The sequence below is a fragment of the Melanotaenia boesemani genome, chromosome 15 (genome assembly GCF_017639745.1).
Source record: "Melanotaenia boesemani isolate fMelBoe1 chromosome 15, fMelBoe1.pri, whole genome shotgun sequence".
Classification (NCBI taxonomy): domain Eukaryota; kingdom Metazoa; phylum Chordata; class Actinopteri; order Atheriniformes; family Melanotaeniidae; genus Melanotaenia; species Melanotaenia boesemani.
In genome coordinates, this window is record NC_055696.1 from 23,141,901 (window position 1) to 23,168,713 (window position 26,813).

The window sequence follows — 26,813 nt, forward strand, 5'->3', positions numbered from 1 at the left end:
ATTCAAACAGAAGACTTCTTTACATCTGGTGCACACACACACCTCCGTTCCATTTGTAAGAAATTAAAAAATAATTAAATATAAACGACGATGAGGATGCATCAGTGGCTTGAACGAATCAGCTAAAAACAGGATAAGAGAAGACACTTTTGGGGCTGATAAGCATTAGACTGAACATTTCAGGTTATGCATCTCATCAAAGGTCGATGGCTTCTCTTTGTCTCAGAGAGACTCCTAAAACATCTCATCCTTAATGGATCAAAAGACAAAAAGGGACATAATGTGATGCATTTAAATACTCTAAGAGATAACAGCAGCTCATTGAAAGAAGGCTGCCAACTAAAAAAAAGACCATTAATTTTATGTTAATGTTTATTAACGGTTAAAACAGCTTAAGGCAGCAGCTTAACAGTTATTCACTTTATGCTAATGAGAGACTTCCTTTGGTTTTAATGCCGATGAGATATTCTTCCTCCCACAGTGAAGTTTTGTCCTGTAGCAGGACATTAACATCTCATTCAGTTTGACTTCATTCTAAAAGCCATTTTCCATCTGGATATTGAACCATTTAGGTGCAAACACTTAGCTGTACGTGCACAGACTACGCGGATGCACTTTTCAACGTACGAAGGCGCATCCTGCAGAGCGCCCATCACAACCCATATGTCTCCAGACCGCTGTGGTTAATAACAAGGACAGGACAGAAAGCAGTGTGTGTTGGAGGAGGGGGGAATGAAAGGGTATGTGTGAGGGGGGAACTTTATCCCTTTTTTATCAGAGGCACCCAAGCTGCACTCCTTCTCCCACCATAACTCCTTTCTAACCCTTCAAATCCTTTCCTCAAATTCAAATCCATAAACCTTGAAATCAGTTTTTCTGCAAAAGGGTTTGTGGTGATCACAACCAGGATGACAGGTGTGTGTGTGTGCGTGTGTGTGTGTGAGTGACAGAAGGTAAAAGGAGGATCCAGCTGGTGACAGCGCCGTTCAGCTGTTTCTCCCACTCTGGTGTCCAGGATTAATTCAGGGGAGAAAGTTGCTTCAAACTACCATTACAAAGTTTCCCTCACACAGAGACATGACAAAGACAGAAGTTTCACCCCATCTTCACCTGTTCATTCCCCAAATTCTTCAAAGCAGCTGTGATCCTGATCCTGGACGTTTGACCCCCCGAAAACAACCTTAAAAACTATGGATATGATACGGACATAAGCTCTGTAACTTGTACCTTTATATCTGAAAGTGTAACAACTACAGATAGAAATAGAACCTACAAGTATGGATCACTCTTAGAAGTCAGAGTTCAGAAAAACCCGATTTTACTAATCAGAAATGTTACAAATGTTTTTAACTTGTAAGATTTACTTTACTTTATTTGCATATTTGATTTGGACAGCTACTTTTTACAGTTTGAAAACTGTAGATACAAGTTACACAACGTATGCCCCTTTACCAGCTCCATTAAAAACAATGCGTGAGTTGGTTTGAGGGCATAGAAGTCCTTAAAGGTCACCCCAGTCAGTTACATTTGAATTGCTTTCAACTCCACCCCCACCACCAAAGAGAAAGCATCTATTCCCTCCTCCTGTTAGAGTGAATATTCATGAGCCATAAAGCCATAAAGCCATAAAGCCATAAAGCGGTAGAGTAGCAGGCATAATAAAAACGTCAGATATAAAACAGTCAAAGAAAAAGCTGCCAGGAGCCGAGGCGTGTCAGTCCGAATGTCACATCCTCATCCAGGAGAGCACGGCCCGTTGGGTCTCTTCTGCTTGACTGACTTTTATCCATCTGACATGAGCTGGCCTCTGCTCCTGGCACACAGCTCTGCAGGCCACATTTTCAGGGATCAAAGATCATAGTCTAAAACGTGAAGTCCTGACAGGACGTGGACACATCATGGGTTCGAAGAGTCATGGGACCTGTTTTAAGGTATAAAGTGGTCAATAAGAAATCTTTAAGGTTATTGAAAGAAATCTACACAAAGATTTAAATTTAAGCGTTTCCCTCTTACTATGATCATTTCTTTTGATCCTACATGAATTCAACAACTTATAAAGGCAATTTTAAAAGAAGAATAAATTGTGAGTAGCAGGGGAAGGCTGGCTGACGCGGGTTTAAAAATGTTTAACCAAATAAATCTGCAGGCTGCATCGTCAAATTATTCTTCGAGTCAGAAAGCAGAGCTAACGAGCTTTTAAGTGTTTGTCAGTTTGCAGGAAACAAAATCAGTCAATACTGCAACCAAGACGTTTATTCTCTGAATACAAGTTCATTTTAGTACAAAGAGAAAATCTCGGCTGGAACATTTACTTTGTAAATTTGGATGCTACATCTAAAAACCTCAGTCCGTTTTTGTTGTTTGAGCAAAAGTTAACTTGTAGTCCATCACTGGTACGCTGAAGTGCCTGATGTTATAAAAAATGTAAAAACCAGAGCAGCTTGTTTGTGGAAGCCATAAAATAAAATAAAAAAATCTATAAATCTGACTTCTGTTTGAACCTGAATGCAGCAAAAACATTGAGTTCAAGGCTGAAGACCTTCAAAATCGTCAGAGAGGTGAGAAGACCTTCATTTTTATCTGTGCAGCAGCATCCTTTACAAGCTGAAGGCAGAGCTGCACAACTTGACATCCGCAGTTAAAAGTAAAGAAGTTTCTGAAACCTGAGCTGTGTGTGGAACAGTTTTACTTTAGTTAGTTTAAAGACACGGGAGATTTCAGTTCATGTCCAACTTTTTAATTTGTGGTGCAATTTTTGCTCAGCTTCGTTGTGTTTGAAGTGTTTTTGTTGTGGTTTTCATGGTTTGAATGGCATGAGCAGTCTTGACTGAGGGTTCTGATAATCAGTCAGTGGTTGTGGAAAGCATCGCTGCACACCACAACCACAAGAAGTGTAATCAGTGTACACACAGTTCTATGTTAAAATCCCCCATTCCAGTACAAGATCTGCCTCACTGTCTCTTTAGGGACAACCGTTTTAACAGTTTTCAAATATATGACATAAAATGTGACAAAACAAATTTAATGAAAACAAACTTTGAGGTTAGGAGGCTTATCAGGGATGCATAATTCAGACAGTTGGTCCAGACTGTGTCTCAGTGTCCAACATCCCCCTGGTGCTTCTGCCTGCAGAAGGACAGTGAGGGGTTAACCCTCCCAAACCATCCGTCATTCCCACTGCGTTGGCGGCTACCCTGATTCCAAATATACCAAATATACACTCCAATCCACAATGCAGCTCCCTGTTTCAGTTTTCCTCAGATGCTTCCAAGTCACAGGCTGGGAAGAGAAATGACCCCATGCCACATGATGCCATCCTGCACCCTCTCTGGAACCGTACCCCTGGCCTTTTCTCCGGCCCCTTCGGAGCCGTGCAGACGGACCTGGCGCTGGCCAGGCTTGGGTGCTGTCCACCTTCTGTTCTACATAAACTCTCTCTCTGCCTTTTACTGGAGGCAATACTCCAAAAGTGTGTTTTGTGCTGGCAGACGCACACTCGAGAAGACACAAGTAAAAACCAGGATTAGGGACTGTTATCTGTGAAAGCAACTGCTATGTCTTTGTGCATGTGTGCAGACAGCTGCAGAGAATGTCACCTCCCAACAGAGCACAGGATTCAGCGAGAAAGCCAGGCTTACAGAAACATGCGTGGACGGATCAGCTTGCGGTCCAGCAGATTGAAATCAAACTGACCTTCTGACTGTAAACATGACCCTGCAGAAGCTTGGTTGAGATTCTGTCTACGGCGGCCCTCAGAGGGCCTTAGACTCTCTGGAAATATCTAACAGATTTGGATGTTACTCAAGGAAGCAGGTAAAATATCCTAATGTATTAAGAAAAGCAAATTTGTCTTTTTCATACAAAGCTCAATAAAAACCTGATTCACAGCTTCCACTTATTCTCCCAGCCTGGTTCCCACATGTGGCTTTACATTTCAAATTCCTGCAGCTGATGTTGATGCTGAAATAGCGCAGCACTGAGGTGAGAGGTAATTCTTCATGCTGCTGGGGGAAGGTGACGGACATGCGGTGCACATCCCAGCTGTTTATAGAAGACAGAGAATGGTTCATGCACTGTTTTTTAGCGCACGCACAGGGAGGGAAATTCAGTCTGATTATAAGAGTGGGGCTTGAGCTTTTCTGGAAAATATGATGGCAGGCTGCAAGGTGTTCGACTGGAGTCTGAAGTTTCACATATTTTTATGGGAGTGAAGTTTGTTTTATGATTTTCAGCTGGTTTGAGTTAGAGCAATGAGAAATTCCTGAGTTGGTCTAAGTTTTAAAAGGTGAGTCCACACTGAAGCTAATTAAAGCCGAAGCTATCAGAAAAAAATGTGGCAACAGGTCAGCCTAGACTCAAAAGCAACTTTATTAGGTACACCTGTTCAACTGCTTCATGTGCAACCATCTCTAGGGTTTACAGAGATTGGTCTGATAATGAGAAAATATCCAGTGAGCAGCTGCTGTCTGGACTAAAATGGCTTCTTGGTGTCAGAGGTCAGAGAATGGGCAGACTGGTTGGAGATGGCAGAAATACAACAGGAAGTCAAATAACCACTGGTTCCTACCAAGGTATGCAGAGTAGCCTCTCTGAACATGCAACACATCCAACCTTGAAGCAGATGGGCTACAGCAGAAGAAGACCACACCGGGTGCCTCCTGTCAGCTTGGAACAGGAAACTGAGGCTACAATTCACAGACTCACCACAGCTGGACAATAGAAGATGGAAAATTGTTGGGTGGTCTGATGAGTTTCCATTTCAGCTGCAACATTCAGACGGTAGGGTCAGAATTTGGTGAAAACTATATGAGAGGATGGATCCATCCTGTCTTGTATCAACAGTTCAGGCTGGTGGTATTGTTGCTGACCATGTCCATCCTTTTCTGACCACAGCGTAGCATATTCTGATGGCTACTTCCAGCAGGATAATGCTCCATGTCACAAAACTCAGATCATCTCCAGCTGCTTTCTAGAACATGACAATGAGTTCACTGGACTCCAAAAAAGTCTATACACCAAAGCAGCTTTGGGATGTGGTGGAACGGGAGATTCTCATCATGGATGCAGCAACTGTGTGATGCTGTCACGTCAATATGGAGCCAAACCTCTGAGGGACAGCAAGGTGCCCCTAATAAAGTGGCTGGTGAGTGTGTATCAATATGCTCATTGGTCGATATACTTTTAATGATTTTATTTAAAAAGTTGCACTAGTTCCCTGCAGTACCTCATAAATCCTCATCCTAGCTCCATGTAAATGTATGTAATTTGCCATAAATTTCACTAAATTAGCTGCTTCTGCCATCAGAACAAAGTTAAACCTAATAATGATCTTCTAAAACTAAGGGTAAAGCTTGAATTTAGAAACCAAGCTTTAATTGGGAGCATCACAAATTGCAAGCAGCCGTGTTATGGAAAATGACTAAATAAATAAATAAATAAGCGGTGTCATTCGGAAGCAAATGTGACAGGAGTGTGTTGTATTTTAAGAAACTAACATCTGCTAGTGAGAAGCTGCCAACTAACAGTAGCCTCTCATTCCCTCCCTGCAAGACTGTTTTTTAGCTTTCCTGTCCAGTGGCGACAACTGTTATCTTTATCGCTTGAACTAGCTGTCATCCATCTACATTAACAGGCCCGGCTGCAGAAGCCTGCTCGCAGCACGACAGCGGGCCGGGCTCTATAGAGCGGGTGAAGATAGGACGTGGTGTCGGAGGCTGTAGGGGTGGGTGGCAGTGGGGCCTTGGGGTGAAAGCTGCCAGGAGATCTGACACCAAGGTCGGGGTAGGTGTCTTAAGTTAAACCAGCCAAGTGAAACCAATGATAAGAAACCAGAGCATGCTTTGAAGCTGCTGTTGCACTTCACAGTGTGCCTAATGTTATTTATTTCCTTTCTTATTACTGAAGCAACATCATCTGTAACATCTGTCATGTAAACAAGAGGACGATCACCTTCGCCTTATCTCACTTTTACACATACTTCTCTGTTAATGCACGCCTTGTTCCTTCTTTGTGGGCGATTTTCTCAACAGCTTTGCCCCCAAACTGTGAAACAGCTTTGTGTACAATATCTCATTCATCTGAAGTATCCTATAATGGCCATCACTCTACAGCCTCAGTTTAAAAAAAAGCTGGTGCACTGTGTAAAATGAAGATAAAAACAGAAATCCGTGATTTGCACATCTTATAAACCATTATTTTATTCACAACAGGACATAAAAAACTTAAGAAATGCTGAAAGTGAGACATTATACTATTTCATGCTGCTGTAACAGATCTATCCCTGAAATCCTTCCCAGAAAACTATGAAATCTGGATGGGAGCATCTGTTGTTCTGAAAGCTGTAGTCTGGAGGAAGCAATGTCCATGATTTGTATAAGGAATCTCACATCTTTTATTTGTCTGATCAGAGATCACTTTTTCACTTTGCATCAGTTCATTTGAAATGAGCTTTGATGCAGAGATGACGGCAGAGTTTCTGGATCATCTTTACATATAGCTTCTTTTTTGCATGACTGAGATTTAACCTGCATTTGTGAATGTCACAGTTAATTGCACTCACAGATAATGGGCCTCATTCACCTCACCAACATCTTCATACAAATCTTTTTAAATTGTTCAATGGGCAGTGGTCTTCCAACTGTAAGGTTGGTGGATCAATTCCAGGCTTCCCCTGACTACATGTCAAAGTGTCCTTGGGCAAGACACTTAACTCTAGGTTGCCTCCCGATGTGCCTACCGGGGTATAAGTGTGTGTGAATGGGTAAATGCGACAGGTAGTGTAAAGTGCTTTGAGTGGTCAAGCTGACTGGAAAAGTGCTATATAAGTACAAGTCCTTTTACCAGTAACCATTCTTCAGTTGTACTTTTAAGGAAAAACCTCCGTCAGACTCAAAAATGTGCTCATAGTCTGTGAAATTGTATCTTTCCCTCTGAGAGAGCCACGGCCTCCGCTGCTATTCGCAGCAGTTTTAGTCAATGGTTTGGTTTCCACCCGGTGCGCCGCAGTGCGAATCAGAAGTGTCCCAGAAGCGCATTGTCGTGGCGCTCCACAAAATTTACGCCCCAAGTCTATTTTTGACGCTTCACGCACACAGAATGCATCAGTTTCTGCAGTTCAGATAAGGGCAGACAGGAAATCAGACATGGGAGCAGTGTAAAAGCTTCCAGAATTTTTCAAAATAGAAGCCCCAGCGCAGATTTGCGCTGTTGAACCATGATAACATTACGTGTTTAACCAGTCAGCGGGTCTCAGAGATTTTTTTTTTTTTGGAGGAGACATTTATCCTGGAAGTGGAGGATCACAAGATTCTCCTGTGATTTTATGATCTCGCGGATCCTGCACTCGCGTGTGCTCCACACCTGACAACATTCTTTTTACCATCACACAAATGTAAACATATAAGCCCTAAAAGAAAGTCTAAATTAACACCACTTACTTGCCACCTCCAGCGATGCATTGCGACTGACTGCCTCGCCCAGGTAGTTACGTGCCACGCATACGTATACACCTTCATCTGGCTTGCTTCGCCTTCCATGCACGATTCGCAGGAAGAAGAGGGAGCCGCTGGGTAGCAGCATCCGGTGTGATCGAGGATCCTCTCGATCTGTCTCCACCCTCTCGCCGTCTTTGTACCATTCCACCATGGGAGTGGGCCTTCCCTCGGCTTTACAGTTGAGGGTGGCCGGCTCGCCCTTGGACACGATCAGATCAGACGGATGCTCTATGATCCGAGGAGCAGCATCCTCTAACCGAGGTCGAGATCCTGGAGGAAAAAGACAACATGTTGAGGATAGGACTCTAAATGGAAAAACTTCAGACTCTTTATAATGAGATGGAAATGATATTTGAGATTAAAATCGTAAGCTTTTCACCTGCCTGACTGTTGCACACAAAAGAGAGCAACATCGTTTATGAAAACACTGTAGGAGCCCAATTTCCAAACATCTTGAGTTGAACATAGCTTAAAAAAAGCACATAATTTTTTATCGCTGACAACACTGCTGTGTGAAATAAGCACAAAATGTAATTGCACAGCAGTTAAATTTAAAGTATAAATCAAGTGGACATGTGGAATTACATGCTCTAAATTCTGCATCTATGAAACTAGAACCAAATTCCCCAGCAGGGGAGGGGGGTAGGACCTCAATGATCAGAAGCTCATGGGAAAGTAGGTCGAGGGAGCTACAGAAAGATTCTGATATCAAACACACATAGCCCAATTCCATACTTCATATTTAAGGGAAACGTTCTGATCATTGTAAATACAGTTAAAGAGGTTTCTGCAAGTCTTGCACAGTGGAAATGGTGCAGCAGAGTTTTTGGGCAAGATGGAGACAAATTGTCCTGAAAACTTTCCCTCTCTAATCTAAACGGCAGCACAACTGTGGTAGTACTACAAATGCAAAACAAAAACAGGCATCCTGAGCTAAACTAAAATAAATAAATAAATGAAAACAACAGGTTTGTCTTGCCAGGCATTTTCTGCTTTGTTCCAGGGATAATTGTTGCTTCATGCATGAGTGTATTTCTGATTTGTCTTACCTTCCCACTCAGCTAGGAAGCCATTTTTTTTAAACTAAAACCATTTTCATTGTTGCAGGACTGCAGTACTAAGCAGTGCAGTAACAGCACCGTATTAAATATATCTTTGTGTTTTCTGAGCATTCGCAGCAGGAGGCAGGCGTTAAGTGCTTGTGCACATAACACAAAGACAGAAAACATGAATAATTGAATGAACTCTTGTTTGATGTGAAGAAATATTGTTGCTCCAGCACCACACAGAGATCATTCTTTGAATATTGCTTAATTAAAAAGTTTTGGTTTGAGTTTGTGAGCAGAAGAACTGATAAGAAAGAAAAGCTACAAGCAAACAGATAAAGGAATGATGCTTTTGTTTCAGTTCAATCCGCTTGTTTTTAATGGGAATTTAGCTGGAGAGGCGCCTGCAGCACAGGTACGTTGCAAACATGCCTGACTTTGTCATATTAGTTCATCCCACAAGTGCACGAAGAAGACTGGAGTTCAAAGACTTTCCTGATAACAGCTGATAAGTAAAGCAGTGAAAATTCCTGCCCTCAAACCGACAAATCCTCCGTAAGATTTTGGGGGATTAAGAACTCAACTTAAGTGCTTTTCGGTGACGAGGATATAGAGCGCTGTCTGATGGCTCTCCTCTCAATGCAATTACACTCACAAAGATGGAGAAAAGGAAAGATGGCATAAGCGGAAACAGTCCAGAGGAGTTAAAGTTGTTTCTACTTTAAAGTCAGCAGCTGAGTTTCTGTTTCAGATTAGAGATTTTAAAAGTTGTTCCAAACAACCAATTTCGTTTTTCTTCTATCTTCCCTGACCTGAAATTTTAAATTTTGTTTAAATTTCTAGCAGCTAAACTTAATGCTTCCATTTGCTGCATTTCATAGCTGAAATAAGAATTCTGTCTCTATTATCCAGGTTTCTACTGATGTTATTAATTTGTGTTTGAAAATGTGAATAAGATAAGATGAAACTGTAAAAATAGAAAAAAATAAAACTTGGTGGGTTTTCCGTGCATCAGGGGGAACAGAAATAGACGTGGTAAAGATTAAAATGAGGTGATGTTTTTGGCCAATAATAAACTCTCATGACTGACCAGCATTTTCCAAGATATAATACCCCAGATATTCCCAGAGATTAAATTTTTTCCAGAAGGTGTACTCTCTACATTTTCCTCCAGTGGATGTTCACTGCACTTGTTGTTTTTCCGTCCTTGAGGTTTGTTTCCAGTGAATATAACTACTTTTGCAACACTTCTAAACATGTCTAGTTTTTGCACTTTTAAAAGGACTGTTTCAGATCTACATTGCTGGTGAATGGAAACACAACCGCTCATGAATCAGTGCTTGGTCGGGAGCTCTTTGCACTGGTTTGAAAGCAACAGGTTACCCCAAAAGTGTTATTTCTTTAAGTTTAATAACTCCCAATGTAACATAACAGTGGAATATGTCACCATGGCACAGGTTGATGGAAAATGGTATGCTGCAATATGAAGTAGTTTGCATTGTATTTTAACACCTAACCGTGTTTTTCTAACCTTAACCAAGCACTTAATAGTTATAAAGTAGAAAAAAAGTAAAACAGGGGGAAAAGCAACAGTTCTGTGGTAGTCCTTAAAAATGAGTGTCATATATGGGAGTTGGGTGTCTATTCCCATCATCCCCTTCCGATCTCCTGGTCGACACACATTGATGAATCAACATTATAGATCAGAGATCCTCAACACTGGTCCTTGATGGCCGGTATCCTGCAGGTTTTAGAAGTTTTCCCGCTGCAACATACCTGACTCAGACTCAGACTTATACAGAGCTTCAAGCTTTGTACCAGTCTGCTAATTACCCATTGATTTGAGTCAGGTGTCTGTTGCAGCAGGGAAACTTCTAAACCCCGCAGGACACCAGCCCTCGAGGACCAGAAGTGAGGATCCCTGTTATAGATCAATACTAGCTACAAGCAGCTGTAGAGCAGCTGCCTGGAAGTCAGAAAGAGACACTTAAGGGATTCCCTATGCATTGAAAACTGACGTAGAAACAAGCATCAGTGTCTGACAAAATGGAAATGAGGATGTTTTGGTTTTTGATGCTTTAGATAACAGAGAATCCAATTCATATAAAAAAAAATGAAATTATCTGCTACATTTAATGCTGGTTATAATTAATAATTTTACAAAATACTGAATAGATGTCTTGCATTTTAAAGGCAGGAATTAACAGTCCTCTTCGGTGCATTTGCACTCAGTTTTATTACATAAAATGTTTGTCAAGCCAGCTGTTCCAAGCATCTCAGAGAACTTAGATCTCCTCAGTGGATTAAATCTGCCTCGCCGTGTTATCCTAGACTAGCTCTAAGATACTAATATCAGGACTCTGCAGGGTTCAGGCTTCCCTGGTGTTAACTCATGATGGATTATAAGCTCAAACTTTAACAAACTGTATGATAGCCTTATTTTCAACATTCAGCTAAAACAGCAAAGCTGAAGTAATCATGTGTGGAGTATTAAATACCTTCTTTGATCTGTTGTGATTTTCTGTGTACAAAACTTTTTATGTTTCTACCTTTAGAAAAATATTTTGTTTCACAGTGCAGTTCAAAGCAAGTGCTGTTTTCTTAATTGCTTTACCTCACCAAAGATCTCAGAGCTGCTCATCTAAAGGTAGCATATGTACCAGGGCTGAAATGAGCCTGTGTGGTTACAGCTCAGCAGGACAGAGCCTTTAAGAGCCAACTCATAAATTTTACAGTACAAGCTGGTAGGAACAAGTCATGTGGAAATGTAAAGCAATGGCTTTTAAAGAGGATGAGACCACCTTGCAGGACTGAGCTAAACATCACCACAAGTACATCCAAGCAGAAACTCCTGAGCACCATCTCTTAGAGATGATAAGTCTGCCATCCATTTTTTGGGTGGCGACTTTTTTTTGGCCAGGCAGTGTATCATATGATGACAACGACCTTTTACATAAGCTTTTTTCTCTGTGTGTGGCTGCAGGCTGTACAGTAATATGACAGTACATTGTTACAGATCTGCATGATAGAGGCTGACTGCGCTGGTACACATCTCAAGGATATTTGAATTTCTGAGACGAGCAGTATTCCCCAGCTATTCAACTCAAAGTGAGGGTAGACGTATGTAACAGATAAGGACAAGGCTGGAAAAGATGAACTCAAATCAGGTTAAACAGACAGCTGAAATCTGACTGCTTGTCTCTGGAAGGGTTTCTAATAGCAATATCTGGACCCTCTAAGGACCTATTAGCTTCTGTCCATAGTGTAATCCGACAGGATGGCAGCAACTTTCAAAGACACATGTGAGCTAATGAAGCCGCAGGGATGCTGTAAGGACCCAGTCGGTGAAAGCAGGAGTCTGACAAGGATGGTGTGTGCAGAAAAGATGAATTACAGCAGAAATAGCCATGCCAAAGCAGAGAAAAGGAGGATTTGTGTGGGATGCGGTTGCTGCTCTGGAGTCTATTCTAACCAGGATATTGGTGGTTTAATCCCTGGTTCATCCGGTGTGAATGTTGAGGTTATCCATGGGCAACATACTGGACCCCACAACTACCCCTGATATATGCATCACTGTGTAAGTGTATGCAAAAAAAAGTGCTAAAACTTTAGGAATATGTGTGTGAGAGATGTAAAACCTTGACAGCCCAACTGTTGTCCTGTATTTCTTTTTACTAAATTTTTCTTTTTTTTTTTTTTTTGCATCAAAATGATGCTGGTTTACATAATAATAAATGCAAATAGAAGAAATCACTGGAAATCTGTCCAGTTTCAAAAAGCTGACCTGTCAAAGATGTGAGAATTTCCTTTTTCAGCAATGAAATCATATCGCATGTAAAATTGCCACTAGGGATGTTTAAGCTAATAATGATGTGAAATGATGCTTTAGACATCTCAACCGCAGCTCCATCTTGAACCACATAAAAAAAAATAAAAAATAAAAAAAACTGTGCAGCTGCAGGTTCTTTACTGCACTTATTAGCATACAGACCTTACAGGCTGAGAAGTAGAAACAAATATGAAACTTTCATGTATTATTTCTTAATAATAACTGCATTTTAGTTTTAGTTTTAGTTTTAGTTCACCTAAGTCAGTCTCCTGATGTGGAACAATGTTCTTTTTATATTTAGAAAACACAAAGCACAACGATGAAGTGTCTGTTTTTGGGTGTAAAATGTTCCTCCAACCACAGAAATTTACCAAATTCCGGGAAACACCCAATAAATCAGAAAGGAAAGATGCATATGATGAAAGCGACAAAAAGCAAAACAACACAAAAAAATTCTTACAGAACTGGTTGGAAATGATCTTTTCCAATAATTTTAATACCTCACTGGAACAAGAAATAACGGAGCAGAGCGCTATAAGAACACTGCTAGCTAGTAGCCTGATAACGTTAGCATTAGGCCACTTCAAATGTTTTCAAGAGTTCAATCACGAGCAGAATTTCTGTCCATAAAATGCGAGACTTTAGCAACCTTCTTTCTAACAAGTATAACTAATCGAAGTTAACCCTTTGAATCTTGCCATGTTATCAGCGTTGCCCACTTCTCCCCTCCCCCACACAGACAATCCTGCAACACCAATGGTTAGCTCCACTTCTCAGCTTTTAGGATCCACTGGAAGTGCAGTGGCAGCGTGAATAGTTTAGGAAATCTAGTAACTTTGGTTGTAAGTCACTTTCAATCATTGGCGAGACACTTTTATTTAAAGGGTTAAAATAACCTGAAAAAGCTCGGTGTTGGTGTGTAAACAGAACCAAATGACCACAATTTTCCTATTAATATTTCTAACAAATGGCATGAAATGACAGAAATCTCATGTCATTTTGATCTGAATGAATATGAAAAAGGAGATAACTTCTGAAGAGCATGTGTGTCATTTTTAATTTGATGTAATTCAGGAAATACAGGGGTTTTGTTAAAACTTTATTGCTCATGTTGCTGATGCTATTACGTTAAATCAAACTTAGGCAAATCCTTGCACTAACTAAATGTTTTCTACAAGAATGAATTTTAAAAATTAGCCAAATATCTGCTGATTTTCTCTTGTGAATTGTCACCCGTTTTCTAATTTTAGACAAGTTTTGCTCTTAGTCAAGTAAAACATATTAGTCGTTTGTCCTTTAGGCAGAAATCAGGGTTAAATGAAGGCTTCTGTCAGTATGAATGAAGCATACAGACTGTTGCTTTCCCACTGCAACTAGGACATACTTGAAGGTTAAATTTGTGTCTCAGAAAATGAATTTAGAGTCTGCTTGCTATGGTTAAAATAAAGGCAGGGGAAATAAATTATTTAAAAACTCCCTGTCCCCTGAGATCAGCACAGAAGTGAGATTTTACATTGAAAACATTATGCAAAATATAGCTTTGCAAAGAGCTGCAAACCTTGACGATGATGCAAATATCTGCTATTTAAAGTTTATGGTAATTAAACACGTACTTATCTTTAAAAATTCCTGTAAACGCTGATAAAATGAACTACCAGGGGTGCAAATCACAAAATGGTTGAGATACATTAAATCGATTTAATAGACAATGATATGACGTTTGTTTATGTCAGAAATTTAATTTACAAATGAAATGATTGGATTGATGCTATTGGCTCTATAATGATTATTCTTATAATGTAGATCTAGATATTGATACACCCCTCACAGCTACTTGGATATAGTATAGAAGGATGTGCGAAGCCTCTCAGATAACAGCAGCATTGCATCAGATTAATTCGTGCTGACTCACTCGCTTCAATGCTGCAGCCGCCTCAGTTTAAAAAGGTTCGTAGTAGATCTCCTCACAAAAAACAATATACACTCAATTTTACCTTGAAGGAAAGAGAAAGCTTTTTCAAGGAAAGCAAAGTTTATTTAAATTAATTTCATTCCAGCAATTCACCATCACAAACTTTCTCCTCCTACCCGATGAGTCCGAACTGACTGAACATCAAAAAGACTCGTGCAGGGCGCTCTGTATTTATATTAGATTTAACCATCAGGATGAATGCATACACAGAATGAATTACTGTCAAAGAACTTCAAAGTTAATGGAAGAAATCGGAGAGAGGACAGAATGAAATCTGAAAAGAGGACAGAGAAATAGTCCAAATCCTGAAAAAAGGAGAAAATGGAGGAGAAAGATGGGAACAAAATAGCCACAGGGAGTACCGATTCCTGCTGCAATGTCCTTTCAATAATGGGGGATGGGAAAGTGCTGAGGAACAACTTTTTCTCATCTAGTGCAAGAACAAATGGCTCGGTGTGCCCCTCACATAAAGCAAGTACAGAGGAGCCACTGCCAGATATCTACAGTTGATTCCCAGCCCCTATCCCGCCAACTCCCCCAGCCTTATTTCACCACCAACACAAGTGGGCTTTCATCCATAAGCAGATTTACTCCTCTGAGACATCAGAGCAACACCAAGTAACTCACATAAAGCTATCCAGCTCTATGGACTCAAATTGAAATGGTCATGGCAATTATTTTACATGTCAGCATCCGACTGTTGACGTTATCGAACACGGAAGAGTCGTGTAATAGTGAAAAACACCTGAAAATCTAAAAAAAAAAAAATAACAATAAAAAAATAGAATAAAATAAAATAATTTGATAAAAAATACTTTGTCGTTTATTCATTCATGTTTTTCTATTCCCTGAAATCTGATGTTATGACTGTTTTATTAGAAATAATTAAAATTGATTAATAAGAATGAAAGAAAAATGAAAGAATGCATAATTATTTTCTTTATCTATTATATACAGTTCATTATTGTTTTATATACGGACGGACGGACGGACGGACGGACGGACGGACGGACAGACGGACAGACGGATAGATAGATAGATAGATAGATAGATAGATAGATAGATAGATAGATAGATGGAAGTTAATGTCTCCATATTAATGTCTGATGGCGGTTTAGAAGTTTGTCCTTTATTATGACTCCGACTGTATTCAAATAGACCTTGTGGTTGCAGAGATATCCTCATTTCATCATAAATATGCAATTTCCAAGCCGGGGCTTAAAACTATGTGCACGGCTCAAAGGGTTAAATAAAAATTATTAGGCAAGTGAAGGATTTTATCTTGTGTAAATACCAGAACTGAGAAAAGTTCATTTCAACAAAATTGTACTTGACAAGGTATTTGCTTTGGGTGACAGGCTGTTAAAGGCTTTTTTCTGCAGCTCCACACGTTGGATGTAAATATGCCCTTACCGCTGCATCTTCCCCAGGCTGCATTTCGCAGTCTCAGACAGTATTTCCCAAACACAGATGGTATAATGACCAGATGATGCTCTGACTCATGCAATAAATCGAGAAGGGTGCTCATTTTGTCTGATATTTGCACAAGGCTCAGTCCTGAGGTCAACACAAATCCCTTGCAACCTCCTCACCAACTGTCACTGCTGAGAGGCTAGCATGAATTGGCGTAGCAATGAAGGAAGAATTCCTCAGACTGTTATTCCATTCATTTATTCATCCACTATCTACAGCCATTACAATTCCAATAACTTTAGTAAAGATGGAAGCAATTAAAGCTGTCAAAGTTACCTCATCCACATCCCACCTCTGTGTGTGCATCATTAGACATAGGGTCAAAATATTCTGTTCCTTCTGCTGGGAAAAGGCTGTGAAACACAGAAGCACTTCAGCCTCATCGAAAGCCAGACCAGAAAGAAATGCTTTTCATTTCGAAGTGAAGGACTTGGAAAGAAATCAGAATACTGTGTGCACATCAAAAAGCTGTTCCTTATCACTCTGTGGTGAGTTGTTGTAAGAAAGTAAGATTAAGCCATGCTCTGGCTTAGCAACAAAAATTAGGGCTAAGCTAAGCTCCCTCTCAATCTTCAGGCAAGATATCCAGCCTTTTCCTCCACATTTTCGTACTCTTAAGACATAGCTGTTAATGACTTATGAGTCCCTTTAAGTTCCCAGTACAGCACATATAAAACCTGACACATGGCGAAAAGAGCGAGCTGTATAATCTTTAAAGAAGGAAAATAGAAGAGAAGGCGGTGGTTTGATTATGATCAAAGAAATTGCAACAACTTTTCTTCCCTTCCGAAATTTCTTTCAGCCGAGTGTCTTTCCCCTTGTAGATTTTGTTGTTTTAAAGCTTTGCATTCTCTTTTATTTTCCCAATTCTCAACAAAGCTGCAGGAATTGATTTGCAAATGCGCATTCAAAGTTAAATTGGCAGCAGTGAGGGAGTCAGTGCTGGAGTGCTTTCTCTGCAGCCTCCCACTCTTTGACCCTGTGGGCACAACAAAATGAGGCACTTGCATGAGAATACAAAGTGCCAGCCATAAAGGGACAACCTCCTTAATTGAGCCTGAGTTGACGCTAAGCATCTAAATGGGAAGGGTCAGCTTTGGAAAAAGGAAATTGGGTGTTTTCATCGTGTCTCTCTTGGGGCCATGCACAGCTTTGTGGGTCGGGGGCTAAAGCTGCTTCTGTTTTTGCTCTTTGCTTTGGGAAGCAGGGATCATGGAAATTGGGACCAAAAAGATCTGAACTCCCACAGCAATTCCAAATAAAAAGCCCTTTCCTCCAACAGCCTTGTTTCATGCTCCTCTGAATATGGCCTCTTCTTCTGGCAGAGCAGCTGAAATGAGGTTTGGCGAGAAGTTCGGGCAAGTTGACAAGGCAGAGACAGCTTGCTGTCGATAGAGGGCAAACGCTGGTGTCTTTTTTTGCTCCAATAGGAACTAGCAGTTGAGCCTAACTGACTATTTTTATGCCTAAAAGTTCCTCCTGGAGAAACAAGGCTGAGAGGCTTGGGAGCTGATTAAGCTTTGATTTACTTCCAACTACAAAAACAAGTCTGAGGTTTGCAGCAAAGTGTCTGTTTTAAAGGGATTTCAAATGTTGGACTCAGAAATGCATTTTCCTGAATATTCTGCATCATATTCTGGTGTGGATCATTATTAACAGACTGAATACTGTAATCAGTAATGTGGAGGAGGGTTATGCTAAACCTCCCTCATTTCCAAGAAGTCAGAAAACTTTTGAAGAAACATTAGTAATCTAAAAATATGGTCCAACATCCTTCTAATTCTCAGGAGATCCTGCCAAGGACAGTCTGTTTGAGGTTCCGTAACCCACCAGTAACAATTTCCTAAACTGACTTAACCAAAGGAAGTCCTTTTAAAGGACAAGCGCTCCTTATCTGATTTTACTGTTGTTAAATGCAACGAGACCAAAAGGAAATAAGATAATTTAAAGGGGAAACACAGAAGGAAGAAATGCAGATGTTGCGTTATTTATGTACAAATCACCCCCAAAAAGTTTGGAATTCAATGTGTTAATCTAATCTGAGCCTTTATCAAACAGTTACAACTCCAGTTTTTAATGGCCAAATTCACTGAATTTAGAAAATAGAAAGAAATTGATGAAAAAAAGAAAAGAGAATTAAAAAAAGCTGAGAGGGAGGCAAGGATAGTAAAGCTTATAAAATGTCCAAGTAAAACTGCTCTGGCAAGATTCTACAAACAGATTAACTATTATTGGCAGGTGAGGGTGTCACAATTGGGTATAAAAGGACTATTCACCCAAACCTGCGTCTTCTAAGAAAGGATGGGTTGTGGCTCACCACTTTGTCCTAAACTCCATCAGACAATCATCAATAAGTTACAAAAATATATTCAAATATGCAAGATTGCAAAATAAAACATTTGCCTTTCAACATCTTCAGTGAATAATATTGCAAAAAGATTCAAGAATTCTATGGAAACACTAGCCTTCAAGCAGCACTGCATGAGAAATCATCATGCCACCATGATCTATATGAAAACACAGGCTTAGGAGTTGTTTGGAAAACTATTCCCACTCACATTCAGAAAGCTGAAACTGTATTACACAAGGAGGAAGCCAACCAACTTCACCTCAAATGGAAAAAAAGACAGCAGATGTCTGTTGGATTAGATAAATCCAACCTTCAGTTGCTCCTGAGATGAAGACAAAAAACTGATGGTTTTATAAGCCAATGCATAGGTTGATGTTCAAATTTTAGAGAAACATACGGTTACCATCTAGGTGACGCATTTTCCTGTGGTTATTTCAGCAAGACGATATCAGACCTCATTCTGTCAGACTTCCACCAGCATGGCTTCATACACACAGAGTGTGTTTGATTGATCTGCCTGCAGTACAAATTTGTCTCCAATTGAAAACGAATGAAGCAGTATGAAGAGAAGAACCCGACAACCACAGACTGTTGAGCAGCTGAAATCTTGGATACAGTAAGAAGGGACACAGATTCCTCTGAAATTGGTGTCATCAGTTCCCAAATCATTTAAAAGTCTCCCTAAAAGGAAAAGTGGTAAAAAAAAACTGCAGCAAACATGCCTACATCCTAACTTTTTTCTTTACTTTATTTTAGTGTATTGCTGCATAAAATTCAAGAGCTGTTGAATTTTCTACATTTAATGAAATTGATCAGTGAAGACAATGAAAATTTCTCTGGATTTGTGTTTGCTGACTAAAGTTCATCTGAACACATTTTCTTAAACATTCCCAACTTTTTTGAAAATGAGGTTAGCGATTACTTTGAGTGCATTAGTGTTCACCAACAAAGACTTGTGTGTTTTTCCTCTTAGTCAGGTTAGAGAGGAGACAATCCAGGGACTTCAGGACGGTTCAACGCCGGTTGCGGGTGACCAAACATCCCTGTGGGGAAATGCCATTGGTTTCCTGTCACACAGCAGCATACTTCAAGATTAGCTCCTACCACAGCTTTGTCTCACACATGTATGCACACAGGATGGCTGCTATCTACTCCTATCTGTCTGTCCACAAAGATCACGCATGGTACTCTGAAGGAGGAAAGGGTCGGGACAGAGACTTCCTGAAATGAGTCTATAAATCTGAAGAAAAACAAACTAGATAGCATAAAAAAATAAGCTACAGGGGTTGTTTTTACTCCATGTATGGACAGATATGTTATTAAAACAGACAAGAATGATAAATACACTCATTTTCCTATCTTGAGTCAAACTGGAAATAACCTACATGAAGAGACTATGAGAAGGAGGAAATTATCCAGAACAATGTGCTTATACTATGACTGCTGTCATTTCTTTAAATGCTGCAAATGCTTCTGACTTTTGAGCCAAGTTGCTCTCAAGATAACAAGAAGTTGCATTGCTATAATTGTCAGATCATACATCAGCTGTCCGGCAAAAACGCCACAAATGAGATGCTCCAAGTGCCTCCTATACTTAAGTCACTTTCTGTGCATCAACAAAATACCATCGACTCAGTAACTTATCAGAAATAGGCTGCCCCTGTCAGTTCTGGAGTCAGTCATATACTGAGGCTGTCAACATCTCCCCACTACAGCATCACCTTGATGTATCAGCACTGAAAATGATCCATTATCAGTTGGCTTGTTCTCATGCTGAGTTTTAAGAGTCAGACCCACAAATATTTCTAACACACTGACACAGTCACAGTGGTGACAGCTGTATTTATGCCCCCAAGGCATTTTCTTCCAACTGTGCAGAGTTTTCTCACAACTTCATACAGCACTCTGAAAAAGTTTGAACATACTGGGATAACAGGATTTTAACTGGCTGTCCAACCCAGTCAACATCAGATATGTAATAGATCCCTTTATCTATGTATATGTACACATTATGATTCAGGAATCCTGAGACAGCAACCCATTTCCATTTTCTTTTGTACATCAACAGACAAATTAAGCAAAGCAGCAAACATAAGCTTGATGTTTGATGTAAAATTTGTACTCGTATGATTTTTTAACATTTATTGTGAAACTGCAATGATTTACGTTATGGATTAACTTAGATATGACACTTCCTGCAGGCCTTTAAGTAGGCTGAGACTGTCCACAAAACACACCCATGTGACGCACATGCTTGCAGGTAGATACAGACTATAATTACATTAAAAGAATATCCCACTTTCTAGTGGTTGTGAGAGCAACTGCATGTGAAGGGTAAACTGGTATTCTGATATATATAATGGTGACGGTTGCATTGTAAAAAGAATGTATTTTAGCCTCAATCCTGATACCGTTCTGACCTTAACCAAATGATATTACAGCCTAAATTCAACCTTAAGATGACTAAGGGTACATTTCCAGTAAATGTTCCATTAGACTGTATGATTGGCCACTTGAGTGTTGAGGGTTGAGGGTTGCAATATTCTTCCGATCTGAGTTTACTTTCACCTTTAAAATAACATAGTATCCTCACCAGATGTGGCCCTGCACCAAAAATTACTTAAGGATAAAAATAAGACAGACAAAGAAAAAGAAAACTTGCTCATCTGTTGGATAATGCAGGACATCTGTTTCCAAACACGGAGCTGTATCAGATCCTTGTGTTCTTGGGTTGACAATATTTCAATCAGAACCTTAATAGCATTCTTCTGTTTCTGACCCATTTCTACTGGCTGTGGCACCATTTAAAAACATGATTCAGCTACTCTATTAAACAATAAAGTCCAAGAAGAAATTCTTGTACTCTGTGGCGGTGTAGTTCCCTCATGTGGTTTGTAGGGATGGTAATTTAAGTATATGATTCTTTTGCACATTCATAACAGCCCAAACCAAACTGGCTTTCCTTGCAGACTAACTTGGATTCATATAAAAAAGGTTGGTGTGAATGTATTTACATTCACCATACAGTCTTTAGCATTTGTAGGGCATTTGGCCTACTGTGCATATATAACTGGGCCTGCCCACCTGTGCATAACCACATACCTATGGAAAACTACTTGTATTTAAAAAAAAACTTTTGCTATACAAGTGCTCAGGAGGACTCTTGAAAGACATTGTTCTGGCTTTGCGAGAAACATACAAAAACCTGCTGTATGCTGTCAGTTTTTAGCCACACTGTCTCTTGATAAAATGAGGATAATACGCTGTTATAATGTCAGTACATGCTCACCTTTTCTGTTAAATTCTATATAACTGACAGCAAATAACACCTCCTTCATCATACTGTACCTTCACAAGCTGTTTAATCCATTTATAAAGATTTGTAAGATCGTGATGGCTCATAGATTCTGTACAACAACACCTGATAGGATATCCATCTGGTTAAACATCTGGAGCTAACTGCGTAATGTTTCATTATTTATACCCTGTAATGAATTATGGAATTGCAAACATGTATTTTTCAGCTGATGTGACCTACTCTCCCACTGTGCTTCGTAACACAACATTTTGTACATGCCTGCCACACAGGTTTGTAGCTGCACTGCTTTGTGTGATATTATCAGCGTCATGACTCACAACTTTCCATTTATACCTCTGGTGCACACATATACCAAGAGACATTTTTAATGTGCTGTAGATTGAAAAATGAGTCCCTTTTTTGTGGGAAAAAAGGATGCAGGGAAGGGAGGCATTCGTCTAAAGGGGACGTTTTCAGTTTGTTGCAGTCAGCATTTGACGGGGACGGTTTGTTGCAGCGGGCGATAGCGTCGCCTTTTTAAAAATCCATTTAATCATCCCTCCATGACAGAAAAAAATATCCTCATCGGGACACTAAAACGATTATGTTATTGATTCTTTTCTCCAACACTACCTGTACTGTCCAATTACCGGCTGAAATATCCCACACGAGGAAGCACAGAAAGCAGCCACGCAGGGCAACGCTGCCTTGTGCCCTGAGACTGAAGCCACAGTGAGATGGCTGTGGCTGGTAGCTCACCTCACCCCACGCTGGAGAGGTCAATGCTCCTAAAATCACTGGAACTACTGTTGGGGGCCATCCATCTGTCTGCAGCCTGGGGTGGGAGGCTCAGGCGAGACCCCCTCGGGCAGTTGTACTTAAGGCCTTTAAGGAGAGGGGAGAGCTGAATTGTGCTGTCAGCACCCACCACTAAACAGAGTTCCTGCTCAGTTTAGCCATATTTCTCCATTGCTCAAAGGTAAAGTCTCTACTACTTCTCTGTGTGTTTATATTGGACATTGGGGTAGATATAGAGTTGGGAAGGTAAGTCTTTATTCAAAGAGGAAGCTGCAAACACACCCTGTAGCTACATTTAGAAAGAGAAAAGATTTTCTCCTTTTTAATCAAAACCAAGACAAACTTGTTAATAATACATCGCAAGGCAGCTTCAGACTGTTAAGTCACAGATATCTGGGACTGAGAAAGGCTATTCCCATAGGTATACATAATGAGTGGCTGTTCAGTGACAAGCATATAAGCAGCCTGTCTCAGCATATCTCTGCCCCTCGTGGTTTTTGTCTTATTTCATATCTCTAAATTTAGCAGGACAGCTTTCTTTGAAAATAAAAAAAGGAAAAGCGGGAAATATACAACTAAGCTTCAAACAGTAATTTCAGTCTGCTGATCCTGAGACGACAGGAAGCGGGTGAGTCTTCTGGGTGTTACTTAGTGTGCTGTGTAAATGAGGATCCTCTTGTACCTTGAGCGTTTTCAGGAGGTTTAGTTTGCCCTGGCTGGTTTCAACTTATCATACCACAGCTATTGACGGACTAATTGATCTGTGACGATCAGATGGGCAAGCAGGCAGGCGGGGGGGGGGGGGGGACGTAGCATCTCTCAGTTTGTAAGTGCTCATTGCTTCTCCAAAATGACTACAAAGGTTTCATCGTGTCTTTATCTTCTCTCGGCAGGAAAAAAGCTGACATGTTGTCAATATGCCATTAGCAAAACCCGAGTTGCTGTATGTTGCTGTGCTGTCATGAGTCTTCTGCACTGACACTAAGACTGGGATAAATAACAAACTAAACCCGCGTTAACTTTTTGCGTTGCTGTTAATTGATTTTAACATCTATTTAGACATTAACTGCCACTACCTAGACTAAATGGAGGCATCTCAACTCCAGTTAGACACATATTGCAAATTACTCTGGATTTACCCTTAAACTAACCATTTCAGGGAAAAATCCAGATATAATACTTTCTGTTAAATCAGATATGTTGCCTTTTGTCTTGATGGATAGTAAATCAAACAAAACAATTTGCTTGGGATAGGTAAGAATTTAAAGTTTGCATAGTTGTGTAACTGCAGGAAATCAAAGAGTTGACACAACTATCATCTTGATAAGTAGTTGTCTTATGTTAACCAGCAGGTGGCGACAATTCACCAAACTGTTCACCAGGAAAACAAACAAGAGAAGTAGCGCAGTGAGATTAAATGCTAATGGAGTACAAATATAAGAAAAATGCACAGCCAAAGGCTACGTTCACACTGCAGAGATTCGATTTTTTTCCCTGTGGTTGTTTACAGTAAAATTTGAATGCTACCACCATCAGAGTCCAATATGAAAAGCCCATGTCCCTGAAGTAGCTTGCAGAAGACTTAACACCATACACAGCGCAGCATGTCTAATAGGTAGATATGGATGCTATAAACATTAGTGTGTGTATCAAGTTTAAAGTTGTTGTGAAATTGGAGCTGATAAAGTTGTGATATAATACTGTTTATTTCATTGTTTACTTTCTGTTACTGCATTCTCCATTAGCCGGTGCAGAATTGTGTCATCTGTCTCGCTTCAGTGGACGAAGAAGCCGGATGAAGGGCAACATGACCGTTCAGACTGAGGTCACTTTAGTACCACATACCATTAACCTCATAGCATAACTGCCTAAGTCATATTTTAAGGTTTTATAGGCAATGATGCACAGTCAGCAATATTAGGAGAATACAGTTAGACAGATATCACAATTTAGCCAAAATATGACTTATGCTATGTGGCTAACGATATGCAAGTTGCCTGGGATGATAGCTAAAGACATGCTTCCCATGAGTTTGGTTGAAAGTTTTCCAAGTTTTATGAAATTTGTTGATTTGAATCAAGACAAACCATTAGCACAAGACTGAAGAAACTGATGATAGTGTAGGTGAGTTAAAATGATCAGTACTGCTATACAGACCAAAGCCATGACACAGCAAAATACAGTTGAAAACCTCATGAATGTGCTGTCCATGATTACTAAATAATAGAGACTAAATGCAGAAGTAACTCTTGCAGGAGGTAGAAGGCTTTCAAGAAATAGTCAAATAATTCTCAGTGTTTCAAACAGTGTTTTTGCTTGATTTCCCCGTCCTTACCATGTGCACGCAGACAAAACAGAATGTGGGTTAAATGACCCTTTAACCATCTGATAAAACTAATATTTGATACTGTAAGTCTCAATGCAACTCCAGCCACAGCTATAACTCTTATCAAAATGTCCTTGACAAATCCATTAAAATCTCCACTGACCTCCCTCCACTGTGCATGGCAGCATGTCTGAAATGCCTCATATACAAACACATGACTACCACCAACAAAAGAAAAGGCTTTAAACAATAAGACATCTTGGTAATTGTGGCAATTTCAGCCACATTACGCCCCGCAGCGCTTCCCTCCACAAAGGAAATGGACTTGTATGCTTAAACTGTAATTACAGCGTGGGTATCGGGGTTTGGGGTTTGGTGTGGGCTATTTGATCTGGTTCCTGCTCCGTTTGGGGACGTCCATGAAACAACAAGGCAGCTGTTTATAACCCCCGCCTTGAAGTCACTTCAACAAATCGCCTGGCAAACACATGGCCCGCTTGACGGTCAATGGGGAGAGAGAGGGAGCGTAGTGTTGAGTGATAGTGACAGAGATGACTGGCAGACTCCAGTGTCACCTTACTGGCCAAATAGTCTAAAGACCAGAATGCTGAAATGTGACTCTCCACATGAATGGGTCCATCAGATATGAAGGGGGAAGGAAAGATGAGCAGAAAGGATGATTATTAACTTCTTCCCACACCGCAAAGCGCATTACACCATATTTATTTTCCTAACATCGAGCCTCTTTAATCCACCCTAGTTTGGATAACCATATGTGACACGCATGCACATTTAAATGCATATTTTATTCTATTTAAAAACAAACTGGTGACTAAAAACAGCACAGTCTTTATCTTTTTCTTCTTAAGTCACTGTGTGTTTTGCTAAAGTGAAAATAAGTAGTTTTAATCCAGCCTTTGTAGTCCCTACGGAGCATCTGGAGTCACTGAAGGAGCATTTTCACAGATGCCGAGTTCATATGCTCGGGGTTCATAGCCAATGTTTACAGCCTTGTAAAAGGGAGCCTCGGCAGTGGGGCATGGCCCAAAGATTCCACGCTGTCACTAACTCTACCATCCCACTTGTAAAGTTGCTTTTCTACATCACAGTCAGCTGTGTTGTGTTAACCACAAAGACATTGGTATGTTGACAAGGAGTCTGGATGGTAGGTTTCTCTACTTATTTGAAGACAGAGTCATTAAAAAAAGGCAATTAAACAACAAAAAGCCAACGTTCTGCATCACAGCTGTGCATCAAGGGATTCAGTGAAGGTTAAAACCAAAGAAACTAAACTCTGTGGCACAGAATACATCTTCATCAGCCATCAGTTCCTGTGTTCGCTCTCTGCTCAGTCACACAAATCTACCCTTTCCAACTGAAGATGGATGTGAGAGAACAGTTTAATATTTAACATGTAGCACATGGGGAAGGATTTTACCCCAAAAACCTTGGAACAGTAAGAATATATATATATATATATATATATATATATATATATATATATATATATATATATATATATATATATATATATACAGAGCAAAGTCTTCAGCCAAGCCTCATTTCTTCTTTATGTTTTGCTCCCGCGCAGCCAGACTCAGTTTTTATCTTTTAAAATGGTCTTGAGCAATTGAAAGACATTAAAAAAGGTGCCTGTCTACAAGCTAGAAAACTTAGTAAAGACTTTCTTTAGGCATTTTGTTACTAGCAGATACACCATTAGTTCCCATTTCTTTAATTGCATCTATGAGAAATGTGGTATATCTCAGCATGGTGTGCAGCGAGTCCTTAAATATTGAGGCAACTGGGCAAATAGAGGATAAAAGAAGTATTAGGTCTAAAAAAAAATCAGCTGAAGCCTCATGAATGCCTTCGTAAGAGAAATTGAGAGAAAAGGCTGAGGTATGTGTGTAAATGACACAAGAACTGGACTAAAAATCAGTGGCAACAGGTCTGGTGGCGGAATGAATCCTTGCCAGCGCCTGGACCTCAGCATTACTGAAGCAGCAAGGGATCTTCTGATGGACTACTTAAAGATTTGTAATTCTTCCTGGTTTTAGACAGTATATGTGAAAAAAAATGAGGGGTGGCTCAAGACTTCAACAAGGGGAATCATTCTCCCAGCCATGTCAAGCTCGTGTACAGAACAGTTTAAATGGTTTTGTCTGGCTGTTGCATTGTACTCGTGATAGGCCTTCATCTTCACCTAATGGGCCTGATAATGGTGA

General features: G+C 40.1%; 1 protein-coding gene across 4 annotated transcripts in view; it reads right to left on the bottom strand.

Annotated features, from left to right (window-relative positions):
• The window catches only part of robo3 (roundabout, axon guidance receptor, homolog 3 (Drosophila)), a 205,275-nt gene that overhangs the window by 85,888 nt on the left and 92,574 nt on the right, over positions 1 to 26,813 (bottom strand). For all 4 annotated transcript variants that reach the window (XM_042008552.1, XM_042008555.1, XM_042008553.1 and 1 more), the window contains exon 2: positions 7,437 to 7,763. In XM_042008552.1, coding sequence (XP_041864486.1) covers positions 7,437 to 7,763 — 327 coding nt within the window. The remainder of the gene's footprint in view (positions 1 to 7,436; positions 7,764 to 26,813) is intronic.